Source organism: Juglans microcarpa x Juglans regia, chromosome 6S (genome assembly GCF_004785595.1).
Source record: "Juglans microcarpa x Juglans regia isolate MS1-56 chromosome 6S, Jm3101_v1.0, whole genome shotgun sequence".
Lineage (NCBI taxonomy): Eukaryota > Viridiplantae > Streptophyta > Magnoliopsida > Fagales > Juglandaceae > Juglans > Juglans microcarpa x Juglans regia.
In genome coordinates this window covers 4521127-4538654 of record NC_054605.1, presented here as the reverse complement: position 1 = coordinate 4538654, position 17528 = coordinate 4521127, and the positions used below count along the sequence as shown (strand labels likewise).

Genomic DNA, 17528 nt, shown 5'->3' with positions numbered 1-17528 from the left:
CTCTTCTTCCCCTTCTAAACAACAATCACAGCGTGATGCAATTGGAATGCCCAATGCTTGGACTCTGGCTAAATATGTCAAACAGGGACATGTGGTGACTGCCAAACCCACAAATATTGCTTCCGTTTCTAGAAAGATGTTCTTCGTGTGCTGCCAGATGTGGTTAACAATGTTCAAGTGAAAGTGAAAAATGGCGGCTCATCTTTCTGGTATGATAGGTGGCTGAAGAGTGGACCATTATGCAGTAATTCTGAGTTGAGAGATGAGGGGCTCAAAATTAAAGATGTTTGGGTTTGATGGATCCTAGGACAAAAATAAACTTGTGGAGCTGGTTGGTCTGGAAAAGGCTGGAAAAATTATGCAAGAAATAGTTGCCGGCAATGAGGGAGAGGATATATTTTATTAATTATAAGGCTCTTACCTGGCTTCCATTACCAACGTCGCATGACATCCCTAGTCTACGGGAATGGGTGTAATACAAAGTGGCTTCAAGGAATTCAAAGAGGTAAATCCAAACTGGTAATTATAGTTATCATTTAACTCTCAATATATGTTCCCATTATTATATTGCATGACGCATCGACGTTTATTGAAACACCAGATACCAATAAACTTTGGAAAGTGTCCCTCAAAGCTTGATCGTGTGGCACTTTATTCTGCAATTTTAAGATCGGATGCTGGCCATTTCTTACACATACAATACACAAGATGGATAGGAAATGGCTCATAACAGCTGGTTTCACAATCCATTGATTTAAACAGCGCTTGCAAGAGGATTATCTGGCTGATTTTCCAGCATAGCGTCCGGGAAAGCTGGTATTTTATTGTATTCCTCGTTCAACCTTGATAAGAGAGGGAATTGAGTCTGCAGAATAAAATTTGAAAAATAGAACTGTCAGAAGATACAGATAAGAGAAACAGACATGTTTAGACCACTTATTTCAAGACTAATGGATATAGTTATTGCCATGAGAGAGAGAGAGAGACAGAGAGTTTAGTCTTATGTACAACTATTAACAAGTTCGAAGAAGCAAGCATAGGGGTAGGTAATAAAGTCAAAAATATCCAACGCCAAAATTCCAACTGGTAAATTAAGAACAACTTGGAAACATTTTACTTTTCTTTTGAGTGGCTTTTTCACAAGGAAGAGAATAATGTTACAAGTAAAATAAAATGGAGAGACTAAAGGAATCAACCAAAGCTACTTGTTATAGAATTAAATACCTATTGGCTGACTTCCTATCACCTGTTTCTAAGGTTAAAATGGTGGAAAGGATGGATTATTTACTTATTTTTAGAAGATAGGGATTCCATTTATTGTGATAAAATTATCCTTGAGTGCAGATTAGGATATGTTTGAGGCCAGCATGTGGAGAGCTAAACTGAATGTGAATGGTAGTCGTGGCAATCCGAGTTTGTGTGGAAATGGTGGAGTGGTTACAGATAAAAGGGGGAATTTTGTTGCATACTTTTCGGCTCATTATGGGGTTGGCTGGCTTTAACACAATGGCAGAGGTGCAGGCTATATATGCAATGGCTGACAGTTGTGTTTAAAACTATAACTATGGATGGTTGAGCTTGGATCTGATTCTCAAGTAATTGTAAATTCGTTAAATGGAAAAGAGAACTATGAGCTGGAATAACAAAAAAAAAAAAAAAAATTGTGAACTAGAAATAAATGGATGGAAGTTTGGGATGATTTAATGAAGCTGAAGTAGAGATTGTTTCGAATAAAGAATAGATAAATTTACAGGAGATTCCACATCCAGGTAACCACTTTAACCCTTTTCCAGGAGATTCCAAAAGATTTTGCCTCTTAATCATCCTGGTTTTGCAAAAGCTTGTGATCTCTCGGGTTTTGCAATGTGGTTTTTACTAACACCTTAAGTGAGTAGTCAAATGAGCTTTTGCTTTATCAAACCAAAAAAAAGTAAGGTCACGACAAATCACCTTTAGAGATAAATCAAAAATAATTGCACAAATGTAACCAACACATGAATTATAGAACAAGCACTACCATGTCAACATTGAACCATTTAATTGATCCATGCATCTGAGGCGCTAGAAACAGATCCGCCTGCAATATATCTGTGGTATATTAGGAACTGTGAAGTGAATTTTCCAGCATACTGTGTAAGGTGCAACTAAGACATGGTGAATAATGTCGGCATTAGTTCATAGGCATATGCCAAAAGCCTAGTACTTAGAATTGAGTCAGGTACCTTCCTGTCTCACAATGCACGGTTTTGAAGATAAGAAACAATGCACGGTCTTAATACTTAGGCCTCGTTTGGTTACACGGATGAGATGAAATGAGATGAGATAAGATAAAAATTAAAAGTTGAATAAAATATTGTTAGAATATGATTTTTTAATATTATTTTTGTTTTGAGATTTGAAAAAGTTGAATTGTTTATTATATTTTGTGTGAAAGTTTGGGAAAGTTGTAATGATTATATGAGATGAGATGAGATGGTTTGGTTTGTGTAACCAAACCAGGCCTTGGAGTTGTATAACTATTACATACCAGCAAACCAAAATCACTCTTTGGTTCTAGAAGATAGAGCAAATTCAGGATGGTTGACAACTTTATTAGCAAAGAAGCCCCCAACAAATATTGGACTTTTGGAAGTAAATTGAAAATCTTAAAAGAAATGCATGTGTCTTACTCTTTCTCTGTGCAATAAGAGTTTATGATTGTGAGCTGTATGTAAGGTACCTAGCAAATTGAATGTACCATTGGCAACCCAAAGCCCATCCCTCCAGCCACCAGCACAAAAAAATAGAAAAAGGCATTTTTATCTTAATGGTTTTTATACATTAGTAGAACGTTCCAAAACCCTGAGTCTACAAATTACATTAACACAGTACAGCCTATACACTATATGCAACCATACAGGCATGCAAACAGATGGAGCAGAAAACCAAACCAGGAAAACTTCATCTCCAGTTGCATAAACTTCCTGCATGGCCCTTTAGTAACTTTTCAGGTGCTGAAACAAGAGGAGATGATAATAAAAAATGTCATTCAGGAGCAGAAATTAATTGTACATAAAAACTTCATTTATGATGGGCATTGCCAAGGGAGGAAACCAGCACTTTAGGAAGATATAATTCAAGAAAATAAAATTATACATTCAGCCTTTATTTCTTCACATTCATGAATCTTTTAGAAGTTTTGACAAAAAAAAATTGAGACATGGTTTTTTGTGAAAGTGGGTGGAAAAATGAGAAACTGTTTGGATAAAAAATTTTTGAGATATCTTTTTATTAGAGTTTGTGAAAGTAGGTAGGTAGATTTGAGAAGTTGTTTTGATAAGATTTTTGTGATATATGTTTCTTTGGGTTTTTGTGAAAGTTTTTTTCAGCTTTTGAGTTTATTTTCAAAGAAATCTAGGCCAATGATTCAATGTTTTTTTTTTTTTTTTTTTTTTTGAGAAATAGAAATTTTTAATTTAAAAGATGTTTAGATTGAAATTGAAATAAAAAAATGAAAAATTTTGGAAAAATGATCCAACCAAACATCGCCTTAGTATATATTATTTCCAATGTATAGAGTTTTACTCGTATGAAGCTACATTATTTTTCTTTTTATTTTGATTGGCACCAGGTGACCGAGAACAAAATCCCAACTAATCCTGACTAATCCCGGGGGTGCACAGGCTCTCGACAAAGAGGTTCCCACAAGTTCACCTCAGGTAATTTTAGGGAAAGTTCCCGCAAGCTACATCATCTACTACCCTATAAGATTATTATTCGTATAAAAATACATCATCCAATCTCCAATTGAATTATAATTATATGATAATTAAAAAATATATTTAATTAAGTTATTAATTTTTATTCAATATTAATTGCCTTTTAATTTTCAAAATGCATTTCTTTTGGTTCTATAAACTTGCATCATTTTTTACTGCAGTCACTAAGGAATTTTAATGAGAGAAAATTGAACATGAGAATGAGTTTTTGAGAAATGACTAACCTCAGCAGTTGATAATATTGCTGGAAAAAAATGGGTTCACAATGGACGGACTTCTCAGCTTGTTTTCTTGATTTTTGGTAGTAAATTGATTATAATGAATCTAAAATATTTTATATCTTTAAAATTTTAAACAAAATTAGAACATTTCAGAATAAAACAATCATAAACAATTATATATAAAATCTTGAACTATTTCCACACATTGCAAGGATGTGCCACTAGTTTAAAATCAAGTCTATTGACAATAGGCCTTGTTGATGCTGTTGATCTTGTGGAATGCTGACCATGGTGATACTTTGGAACATATACTGATAATCAAAATCAAATTTAAATGTCAATTGGCATATTTCCTGAATTGCAACACTATTATCAGATATCAATATCTTGCTCGAATTCTGCACACGTTTTATCAATATAAAGGCAGTGTGAAAGAATGGTCTTGTCAATCACAGCTTATTGTGATCATAATGCTTGGACTATCATCCATGGCTGAAACCATTACCATGTTCAACAACTCTAGTTCCATAACTTGAAGGAACCCAGCCTCCAGATAAGCAAGATCGACATGGTAGAATATATATTTTTTTTTAATTGTTTGCTATCTTTTGTATGTAAGGTGTACAGAGAGGTTAATCAAATTGCTGTTTTTTTTTTCTCTTTGCAATATCACATGCTAGAGGATCCAGACAGGAATTCTTTTGCATACAGAATGTTCCTAAGAAGTTTAGAGAGCGCTTGGTAGTGGATAAGGCTGGTTTACAAGTCTTGAGGTGTAAATGATTTTTCCTGTATAGTGATGAAGATCTGTATATTCTTTTGTGTCGTTTTCTCTAGTTACATACAGAGTTTTAGCTCCCACCCCAAGTGAGCTGTGAAAAGATAAAAGCTCATGTCTTGGGCAAGAAATAAATTTCTGCTTTCATGGGTCAGAGTGACATCTCAAATTTAAATTCAAGGTATCATGTATAAATAGGTATTCGAAACTTGCAATCTTTCAACACTTGGCAAATGGCTATAGAGATACCACAGTGAACCGGCGCCCCCAGGGGGGGGGGGGGTGGTAATCTTTCATCGAACTGAAGTGCGGTGAGCTATGGGAAGGTCGGTGCTCAAATGAGGTGAGTGGGCCTTATGGATTGTGCCTATGGAAGCACATAAGAAGAGATTGGAACACAAATTCAGGAAATATCCATTTTAAGGTAGGTGATGGATACAAAATTAAATTTTGGCACGATGTATGGTGTGGTGATGGGGCACTCAAGGAAACTTAATACACAATTTTATGGTATAGCAAGCATGAAAGAAGCCTCAATTGGGAACCTCTTAATCCTAGCCAATGGCACTCCCCAATGGAATATTACATCCCTCGGAGATGTACAAAATTGGGAAATTGACGCTTTTTCGGAGTTTTATGACCTAGAGTACTCCACCTAGGGGTGGCAATATGTGATACAACCTGTGAACCCAATACGAATAAGATACGAAATTAGTAGGCTTGGGTCGGGTTTCAAGTCCAAACGGATTGACCTATTAAGACACGATTAATAAACGGATCAATAACGAGTTAACTCGCTTAACCCAAAATCAACCCGTAATAACCCATTTAAATTTTATTTCAAAATTACAATTTTACTATTGTTGAGTTGTAGTATTGTATCTCAAGTAACAGATTATAAGTTCTCTGTACGAAGCCCTAACCCGTGTGTGTACAGTGAGTTGAGAGAAACCCTAACCCTCCTTTCCCGCCGCCACCCCCTACCCACCATCAATCGAAGAGGGACACCGCAGTCATAGACGAGGCCTATGGGCCCCAACGTCCTAGTTAAGGGCCCTCGACATCGGTTTCCTCACCGGCGAACTCTTTCTGTGTTCTTCTTTGCCGACGTCAGTCGCCGTGCACTTTGAATCCATCACAGATCTGATCGACTGACCCAAACAACTCCGTTGTGGGGTCTCCGACGTTGGTCCTTCTCTGGCGACTGGGATTTTTCTGCTATTCTTCCGTTACCTCCTCCAGCAAACTGTGAGTTGAGCCTTTCCACTAGCCATCGCTACATATTGTTTCGACAGACTCCGGCGACCACTTTGTGGGCCTCCGACGTCAGTTCCTCCGACGACTGGTAGTTTTCTCCGTTAACTCAGGGATTTTTTGCAAGAAATCCGTTAACTCAGGGCCCCCTTCAGATCTGCATTTTTTTTTTTACCTTAAGAGGATGAAGTGAGAACAATAGGGTGCAGTGGGAATAGATTTGCAGTGGGTTTTTTACAATGACAACGAAGCACGATGCAGTTTCGTCCTAGTTGGAGGGTGAGAGGTGGTTGAAAGTTGAATAAAAAACTTTCATTTTTAAAAAAGAGGGAGGAAATATCTTTTGTATTTCCGAACGTAGCAAAAAGGATAGCTAAGTTCATGTATCTAGGGGAGACGACAGCTTTGTGGGTGGCTAAGGGGATTGAGGATTGTTTAGAACTTAAATGCCATGAAGGTTTCTTTAGAGAGCTAAGGATGGGTAATGGAGTTTTTAGCATTCAACATCATGTTAATGCAAGGGGCAATTTTCTGCAGCTTTCATAATTTCAAAATGGAAGGAGGAAATGTTTGTTGGTGATTCCGGGGGGCGCAAATGGCATTGGATGGAAAGGCTTTCTGCAGTCCATTCCAAGTGTCACTGAATCCAAAGCCACTACTAGAAGTGGGGAGTTTGTTGATGGAAAAACAGTGGGAAGGCCTTCCTCAATCATAGGTGCTTCGTACGCAACGGTGTTGAGGTCACTGGCAGTTATTCAAGCCGAGATCAGCTCAGCGGTAGAAAGAAAGGGCAATGCACTTGTAGGAGACAAAAGACCTAAGGTGACATTGGAAGAGTTGGAGTGAGTCTTGTGGGATGTCAAATCTCAATTGAAGGAAGTTATGGATTATGTAAGAGATCTAATGATTAGAATGGATAAGGGGTTGTACCTAGTCGTGTGTACAAGTGTGCTAGCAAGTGTGCCGGATAGTGTGCAGGCAAAGGGTATATCAACAATAGGGTCGTTGGACGCTGCCATCTTTGTTCATACCAGTGTCACTATGCCTTTTGAGGGAGCTGTAGGGTCTCAGGCACCAGTTGCAAATGAAGTTGGTCCTTTTGTCCAGGGTTCATTTGTAGTTGAAGACGGGGGTCCCTCCAAGGTCTCGATTATTTTGGAAGAAACAGTCGAGCCTCTTTTAGAAGATGCAAACGGGGAAACAGAAGGTAGTGCTTCCCCTCTTGAGAAAGCAGTTGGGTCAGATAAAGTGGCACGGCAAGAATCGTCGAGGGGTGGAGCAAATACACACAATGTTGATGGAGGGGAGGAATCTGCAATGGTAACAGATGGAGGGGACAACTATCATTTAGATGTCGAGCAACCATTTGGTGGGAAAGAAATTATCGATTTGTCATTGGTGCCTTGTGTGGGGAAGGTTTAGAATTTTCGTTGGTGCCTCGTGGGGGATAACGGGAGGTAGCTCAAGTCGAGGGAAGGCTAAAAGGAGGGCTTTGTGATGTTCGGGTTGAGGATTAGTTTAACGGAATCTAGGGGATGGCGTCAAGGAGGTGTAATGATAATTTTCCAATTCGGTTTGGTGTATTTTGGATAGGTTTTCATGGACTTTTGGGTCATTATGGGCTTTCTTGTATGGGCTATGTGTTTTTCTTGTATACGTTCAGTGTACTTGGTTACTCCTATTGATATATATATATATAATATTATTACTTATAAAAAAAAAAAGTATTGTATTTCTCAATATGTTATTTTTTTATTGTTAGAATTGTAATTCTGGACCTATGCTCATATTTGTTATTGTAGAATTTGTAATATTGGCTTTATTATAGGTTAAAATTTGAAAAATATTGATATTTTTTTTATTAATAGGTAGTCTTATTATTTTGTTTAGATATTGTGGCTACTAATAAATATAAATTTTAACTTTTATGTGAAATCATGTTAATCAGGTCAAATGAGTTATGCATTTACATGAAATGGGTTGAAATGAGTCGTGTCGTTAACCTATTTATAATTAATTATTAAACGGGTCAAAATGAGTGATGACATGACCTGTTATTTAAACGGGTCGAGTTAGGGTTAAAAAGTTTGGCACGTTTAGCTAAACGGGTCGAGTTTACATATATAGTTGAATACCCATGACTTAACACACATGACTGGCAAACACGAATTGCCACCCCAAGCTCCACCCGTTTGTTGGAGTGAGTCAAAGACAAGATTTTTGTGTGCCCCTCTAAGAAAGGGAAGTTCATAGTCCGCTCTTTCTACCAAGCCATGGCAACGCACAATACAAATCCATTCCCATGGAATAGTATTTGGAAGACAAAGGCCCTAAAGGCAACATTTTTTATATGGCCGGCTTCCTTGGCAAAGATGCTCACTCTAGACAACTTCAGCAAACGTCGAAGTATAGTCATGAATTGGTGTTATACATGCAAAAAGAGAAGAGAGTTTGTCACCATCTACTACTTCATTGTGAGATTGCCATGACATTTCTTTGCTCGGATGGGATTAGCTTGGGTGACGCTGAGATGGGTAATTGACCTCCTAGCTTCTTAGAGAGGCACTCGGGAAACTCTCATACTTCACCAATATAAAATATGCTTTCAATATGTTTATGGTGGTGTATTTGAAGGGAGAGGAATGCAAGAAGTTTTGAAGATCAAGAGCTATCAATGGATGAGCTAAGAAATTTTCTTTTCAATACTTTACTCCATTGGTTGATTGTAATTGATTTTCATGGCATGACTTTTTATGAATTTCTTGTATCACTAAACTAGCACACTTATGTGTTGCTCTTGTATATGTCCCATATACTAGGGCTCTTGACTATTCTTATGATCAATAAAGTCTTGTTTAACGATAAAACAATGTATTAATAGGTATTTCCTTAATCTTATATCTATCTCTAACTCTTCTCTGCCTCTCTCTTTGAGGTTTCAGGGAAGTAGGAAGAAGAATTAGGTTCAATGGCAGCCTAATGAAAACTTACCTGCAAAGCCTTTTGTAATATGATGCTTAGCCCAGGAAAGGTCCTCACCAGGACCAACTTTCTCCTCAATGTATTTCTGCAAACGGGAAAAGCAACAGGACAAAAATATTGTAACACTCTATGCTCCAACAATCTCAGGAAAATACCACTATAAATTTAACAAATAAAGGCATAGCCACAAAAGTCATAGTTGGATACGTACCAGTGTAGCTAAATTTTGAAAAGGCTGTATGCCTGAGGAAACAATATTGGCAGCCTATATATCAGGTGACAAAGGCAGCCCATCAGTGTATGAATCAGAAAAGTAATTCCAAAGACATCAGAATATTAAGAATAATAGATATGACAAAAAAAAAAAAAAAATGTGCCCAATTACATCACTGGAGAGGGAATTATATCTATAGTCTGATATTTATTATCTACCATGTTAAAAAGTAAAAAACGGCAGTCCATCACGAAGATACAACTATGTGCAGATGTGTCAATTATGTTTTCGGGAACCCATACACATGAAAATCTACTTAAGACTGATCATAGTAGACATGATATCCTCGTCAAGTTGTACCCAGGTTTGATAGTATATGCTGCCCATATGCTCTGTTAATATAAAACAGAGGGCAGGTATCTGCATGAGTTCATCAAGTGAGATGGATAAGGAAGGAAATAGTCAGGATTTCAATTTTGTGATCCAGCAGCAGCTCCAGAGATCATTTTAGGTGCAATCACATGTTATTAACTACGTGGAAGATCAGGTATATGATCCTATCAAAAGATCATTCAGTCAGTAACCAAATTGTTCCAACATAACCAAATTGAGGCATGCCCGTACTTCATAGATCCTCTTTGTTTTAGGTGCACACCCCAATGTTTTGAATACCGTACGGGTGACCATTTCAGTCGAGGCATTGAAACGAGATATTTCGGTACCGGTACCGTTTCGGAATAGTCTATATATGAATAAATTATATATAAATTATAAATAGTCTGGTCTGAATTGGGCGGTCAAAAAATGAGCTTGCAATTTGAAGAAATGAAAAAAAAAAAAAAAAAAAAAAAAAAAAAAAAGTAAAGGCCAAAATATCGGCCAGTACGGTCCGAAATATAGGCCAGTACGGTCCGAAACGGCCAAAATTCTGACTGGTACGAAACTATACCCTTATTTGTACCGGCTACACTACAGAAATGAAATATTTCAGCCGTACCGGCCGGTACAGTACGAAATTTAAAACATTGGCACACCCGCCAAGTCTATGCCTCAATAGCATGCCTGTACTTGATAGATCCTCTTTGGTGGGAGTATTAACTTTTTAGATCTGAAAGCAAAAACCTAGAGCTCTTTTTTTTATATAAGTGCTCTTATACATTGAAGCTCTGCTAAATGACTATTTTCTCAGTAAGCTCAGGTGAAAAGCTGAAAAATATAATCTAACAAATAGGACCAATAAAAGCATATGGTTGTCAATGATAAATGTATGTCCAAGGTTTTTCCATAAATCTTTACGAACTTAAAGCACTGTTAAGTGTCCACAGCCAACCCATAAGGTGTTTCCTATCTGAAGGTTCTGCACCAATTCCCCATTTCACATGGGTGACAATCTTATCATACAGGACAGGTGTAGCCTTCAGCTTAGTGAGCATAGATATAATAGGGGGATGCCAGAGAAAGCATTCTTTATTATTTTGAAAAAGAAGTAAATAGGAGCAAAAAAGGTCATTGCCATTTTGTTTTCGAAATGTCTCAAAAGAGTTGCTATTCCCAGGCAATTGAAACTCTTGACTATTTCTCTCGTAGAGAAGATTTAAATTTTAACTACTGATTTTAACATTACTATTTTTTCCATTTTTTTTGTTCCAGATAACGCCATGGGCCATGAAAGTGTGTAGTGATCCCCAACATGCCCCATTCATTGAGACATAAGCTTATCTTCATCCATTTGTCAATACTCTTTCATTTATGATTTAAAATACTTACCAACTTTCTTTGAAATTTATGTGTGGTGCTATGAAACCCACTTCTAGCACCTTTCTTATTCGTGACATGGTTATAAGTCCCTAGGAATCGCCTATGCACCCCCGGGATTAGTCGGGGATGTTGTTCTCAGACACCCGGTGCCAATAAAAAAAAAAAAATCTATGAATCACTATTAATTGTGAGGACCCAAGTCACTTCAGGTAAAAGGTATTCAGAATTGTTATTTACAACCAATATTGTAACATACGGGGCCAAATTTAGGGCTTAAAATTAGTATTATTATTTTTATTTAGTTATTTTATTAAACATACTAACAGATAAATTAAAATAGTGATTCCTTCCTATCAAAGTTTTCGTATAGCCATCCATTAGGTTCCATATTTAAATAGGTTCCTAGTTTGAAACTAAACTCCAAACTCAAACTCTTCAAAATCCTCAGTATTTGTATCCTCGTAGGAATAATTTCCTAAGTGTAGCCAACTTCAAACACTAGCATATCTCCTAAGGACTCACACCACTCCCCTCCCCATCATCTATAAAATCTCACGAAGCCCTCTGAATTAAACACACAAAAATACTTGGAGGAAGAACTCACTTTCGCATAAGCTTGATACTCTGCCCAGCCACCGCCGACCACCCTAGGACGTCGGAGCACCACCCATGGTGCCAGAAACTGCCGGCCATCCTAGTCCCGTCGCACCCACTCCCTCAGGTAAGCCACTGCCATCACACTCACCCTTCCTCCCTCTGGGTGATTTGAGTTTTCAATTCCATCTCTCTCTAAAACTCCTCTCTCTCCCTCTCCTGGTGTCGCACCACCATAGGAACCTCCCAGTTGCGCCGCCGGACACTCCCAGCCACCCAGATCCGCCGTCATCTCAGCCTCCTTCTCTCGGTGAGCATCGCACAACCACTCCCTTTATTCTTAAGTCTAGTCCCTCTGTTAGAGCATCCTCATTGGCTTGGCTAAATTTATCTTCAAAATTTAGCCAATATCACACTTTTTTACATTTGGCTATTCAATTTAAATTCAACCCCCACATTGGATTATCCATTCACTCTCTATATAATAATAAAATATTCTTAATTTAATAATTTTTTTATTTAATTTATTTTTATCATATTTTGTATCTCTACCAATTAAATGTTAATAATAATTATATTCTAATTAAATTAATATTAAAAAAATCATATTTCCAAAAGTCATTTAATGCTAATAATAAAAAATATTTGATTAAACTCATCTAAATTTATATCTAAATTTCTTAATTACAAACCAAATAATATTTTTGCTTGGAGTGAGACTAATATTTTAGTGTTTGTTTGGAGTGAGAAATTAATATTTTAATATTTGGTGAACCAATTGTGGTTGTCTATATTTGGCCAATCACTGTAACAGAAATCCAAATTATTTTGGAGATGGCCAATCCAATGTAGAGTCTTTTTTATATAAATTATCTAAATTTTAGCTAACCTCCTCATTTGGCCAAGCCAATGAGAATGCTCTTACGCGACGAGAGCCTTTCCCCCGTAAGCCTATATTTTCATTTATATCCAAGTCTTCCCAAAATACCCATGCCCATTAGGATGTTTCCCCAAAATACCCTTAAAACCTTTGATGCTTACAGGCTTCCGTAAACCCTCCTGAAGAAACCTTGCAAGTTTGGGGAGTGAGATGAGAATTTTGTATTTTGTTTTAGTATTTAAAATATTATGTTTTAGTAATATTATTGTGTTGGGATTTGAAAAAGTTGAATTGTTTATTATATTTTGTATGGGAATTTTCAAAAAGGTGTAATGATGAGATGAGAATTTTGTGTCTCATCCCACCCCCAAAACCTGTCTGCCTATATTTTAATACAAGTATTAAGTTATTTTTTTAAAGGATATGTTATGGGTTTTGAATAATATTAATATATAGTAATCTTTAATTGAATATGTATTAAATCTATGGTATGATTGCAAGTAATTAGAACGCTAGACACGTTCACTAAGGAATTAGTAACATCTAGTACCTCGTATAGGTAGCACGCCACAAAGTGGGAATCAAGAAGCAGGGCTAAGAGGTAAATACTAGGATCATATAAATGCATGCATACTATCAATATTATTGTTATGTATGAAAATATGATGTGCTTATGATAGTTATCTACGCTACGCTAAGAGACAAGTCAAGGTTAGATTCCTTTCACGAGCTTTGATGAAATATGAGATTATGCTTGAATGAATGAATTTGTTGTTTGATGGATTGAATGTTACTAAAATCACATGGAAGTCATGAGATGTTCAAGTAGTAATTTAAGTCAAGTATGCCATATAATAAGAATAGCTAGATTATGTATGCCATGTTCATGTAATACTTAGATTATGTATACCATGTTCATGTAGTACTTGGATCATGTATGCCATGTTCATGTAGTACTTAGATAATGTATGCCATGGAATGTCATAAAATGTTCAAATCATGTTATGTCATGTCATGTTATGCTATGCCATGTACAAGAAAATGCCATGTTATGCTATGTCATGTACAAGAATATGTCATGTTATGTTATGTTATGTCATGAACAAGAGTATGTCATGTTAGAAAAGTTCATGAAGCCTAATAAAGTCTCATGCATTAAGAAAGATAAGAAGTTTTAAAGTGACACGAACCCAAGCGTGTTCATCACAAGCTATGCTAAGACGGTGTCACGGACTCAAGCGTGGTTAACCGCAAGTTAAGTGAAACACGGACTCAAGAGTATTTCACTCCATGTTATGCCAGTTAAGTGAAATACGGACTCAAGCATGTTTCACTCCATGTTATGCAAGTTAAGTGAAACATAGACTCAAGCGTGTTTCACTCTATATTATGACAAGTTATGCAAGTTAAGTGAATCAAGGACTCAAGCGTGTTTCACTCCATGTTACGACAAGTTAAGCAAGATTAAGTAAAACACGGACTCAAGCGTGTTTCACTACAAGATAAGTCATGTAGTGTCACGGACTCAAGCGTGATTCACTATATGATAAGTAAAAGACAAGATAAACAAGTTATTTACACATTCACGTTACATGTTTGCCATGATTATGTATGTTTCCACTCATGTTAATGATGAATAGATATGCTATGTTAATCCATGATGATGTATGTATGTACGAAGAGTCTTTCAAAAATTAAGTCTATGCTAAGTTAATTTATATTTTACGATATGATGTGCTACTTACTGAGCATACGACTCATTTTTTTTTGTTTGTCTTACTGTTTGCTTCTATGTTTAATTCTCACAGATGGTGATAATGATGATGTAGAGCTGGATGGCTAGAAGTAGATCTAGTACAAAGACTTAAGAAGGAATAAGTGTTATCCACACTAGAATGTTTGATTTCTTTTATGTCATTCGTAGGATTATTTTATGTTCTTTTTACTTAGCGTTCAGTTCCAAAACAATTATGTTCAGTTCAGTTTTTATGTTTTTGATGCTTTTCAATAAAATGAAGTAATTCAGGATATGAATCTCTTTACCAGGCATTATGTATGTATGTATGAATGTTTCGTAACATTCCTAACCTACGGAAAGGGATGTTACAAATATATGCAACAATCTCATATATTTGAGATAATGACTTCAATAGCCAAGAACATGTCACTTTTTTTTTTTAACAATAGCATTTAATGTAAGATGTAGAGCTCGGGGAGCATGGGATGATCTTAGATTTTTCATCGTATAAAGAATTATACTTCACACTATTGAAATCTATTAGTTTGAGCACAAGGAATTTGATTAAAAAAAATATGTGATAACACAAAATATGCTGATAATAATTATTATCAACCAACAAGATGCAATATTACCTGGTAATTGATGCCTATTTTCTGAAGATCTTGAGGCAACAATGGATGCTGAGGATATTTCTCTTCTAAATACTGTAAACATTACAAATTACAACAAGAATAGTTGGAGGAAAGATGTAAACGTGCAGACAGAAGGTAAAGAAATGGTGAAATCCTGGTAATGATATACCATTATGATGGCGAAAGAGTCGAAACTATGATTTCCCCATCCACGAGCACTGGCACGTAGCCAATAGGATTGAGCTCTGTAAACTCTATACAGCGAAAGAGAGAATGATTTCAAGTGCGTTATTCTCTTTTTCTTATTCTTTCGTTATGATAAACATTGAAATTATAGAATACGTGCAGAGCAATAGCGCTCACGCTGACGATTGACAAAATAGAATACATGCATAAGATTTGGATCCTAGAAGAACTAAAAGAGAAGCCAAAATCACCTGGACTGAATTGCTCTCCCTTCAACAAGTCAACTGCTTTATACTCGTATTTCAACCCTTCAATTTATTATGTAAACTGAAACAAAAAATGTATAAATAAGAGTTCATATGATCAAGAAACTATTAGAATTAGGTTGGGAAGCAAAGTTCATTCATTACCTTTCAAATTGAGGGCAGTACGGACACGGTAGGAGCAACAGCTCCTACAGTACGAATACAGTTTCAGTTGATTCTTATCACCACTTCCACTCGCCTGATCAAAACCCAAACTAGAGCTCATTTTCTCGCTCTTCTCTCGAAAGGGTTACAAACACGCAAAATAAATACAGAAAGTGAATAAAAAAAAAAAAAAACACACACACACACATAGATTTTGATGGCGCATACCATCATCACCCAATCGATGTAGCTGAGAAGTCCGATCGATCGATCGATCAACGGCTGAATCTTGAAAAGTCAGACTTAGTTTCGCCCAAATAACACAACAGAACCGACCTAAGCGGTTACATATACGAGATTCATTTTTATGTTTTTTATTTTTTTCTTTTATCAAATATGTGGTACGTGAACGATGATCAGAAGAATGTAATAAGTTTATAAAGAATAAAATTAAAAAAATTAAAAAAAATAAAAAAAATAATCTAATATATTAAAATTTAAAAAAATTATAATAATGAGTTAAGATTGAGAAATATTTAATAATCAGACGTATCCTGAAGCTGCACTTTTGGGGAGAGGAACGAGGGGCACGCCTCAAGCCATGTACTGCTTTGGACGCAGTTGGACGCGGCTGGACGTGGGAGAAGCAGGACAGACGCAACGGATAGATGGAGGGAAGAGATAAAAGGAAAAGAAAAAAATCAGGCTGGCGCCCTTCATATATTTTTTTCGGTAGTTTTTCATTTTTTTGGGGGTTAGACTCAATTTTGGATTTCCGTTCGTTTTTTTTTTTCTTTAGACTTTTCTTCAGTTTTCGTTTAGAGCAGGGCATTTCCAATTCGTTTTATTTGGTTCTTGTTTTTCGTTTTTTTTTTTTTTTTTTTTTTTTTTTTTTTTTTTTTTGGTATAGCATTGGCTGGTTTTCTACCAATCTTTTTCTGGTTTGATTTGAGAACATTAGTATTGAGTTCCGTTGATTTTTATTTTGGTTATTTTCAGACAGTTTAGGACGACGGCTTCCAACTCTGTTTTTCTTGGTCATTTTGGCCAGGACACTTTCTTTGAGAGTCTAATTTATGCATTCTAGGATTTTATTTATTTGGGTTTCTTTTGCTCTAAGATTTTATGAAAACTTTATTTAGATTAATTTTTACTGTTAGAAATATCATGTGTAACTAATTTCTGAAACTTGAGTTGTGGAATGAGACTTGACTTGTTTTGGGTTCTAATTTAATGCAATTTTATTGATGAATATTGATTTCACTTGTTACTAGTCAGATTTGAACTGAAAATAGAGTGCGGCTCTTACTTTTGATTTGTTATTGACGTAAGGCACAGCAAATGCTTGAAAATTATCAAGGCTTCCCTCAGTTGATTGTTAAAGTGTGTTTGGTTACTAAAGTTGTGAATCCCTTAAGAAAATATTACAAAACTTGAGCATAACTTTTTATCTTCCTTTTATCAATGCCTTGCTGGATTGTTAATCGAGAAAATATTTTAGAAACCAAAACAAGGAGAGTTCCATACCCAACTCAAATGTTTGTTAGTTTGTCTCTTTGATTAGAAACTTTAATTCCAATTTTATTTAATTTTTACGGAAATTTTAAATTCTTACTTTTTTTTATCTTCTTAATTCATTTTCAAAGAAATATAGTAAAGTCATTTTTGCTCATTGTTTATACATACATAAAAAAAATACAAAAAGAAAGAGTTTTATACTTCATATTACTTCTTCACACTTCTCATACATCATCATACTTTCCAATTAAATTTCACAAATGCTTTGATAATCTTTTGTCCCTGTGGAATACGATCCTGGACTTATCCTTGATACAACTTGACGCTTCTACACTTAGAAGTACATTTGAGACCGAGTCAAGTTTTTTGCGCCGTTGCCAGCGACAACTGGTGCTTATCAGAGCATTCCTCTACTACTAAAAGGGTGTTTGTAGAGTTGTGAACCTCTTCACAGCTTGGGTGATATCTGATCTTTTTTCCTTTTCTATGTTTATTTTTCACTGTCTTTGATTTTCTGCACTTGTGTGTATGACTTATTGGACTAGAGACCAAACATCTCGACTGATTAGGACAGAATCATTGGCATCTTTTAACTCTGTATC

At 36.0% G+C, this 17528-nt stretch overlaps 1 protein-coding gene across 1 annotated transcript; it reads right to left on the bottom strand.

Moving 5' to 3' along the window:
• Positions 1-506: 506 nt before the first annotated feature.
• LOC121236816 (glutathione S-transferase 2-like) lies at positions 507-15740 on the bottom strand. Its single transcript, XM_041133284.1, is given in 12 exon segments — positions 507-865; positions 2018-2077; positions 2931-2957; positions 2959-2993; positions 9003-9078; positions 9205-9258; positions 14813-14884; positions 14982-15004; positions 15007-15066; positions 15250-15306; positions 15409-15502; positions 15637-15740. Coding segments are annotated over 12 exon segments (675 nt in total). The 5' UTR covers positions 15643-15740; the 3' UTR covers positions 507-754.
• Positions 15741-17528: the final 1788 nt, after the last annotated feature.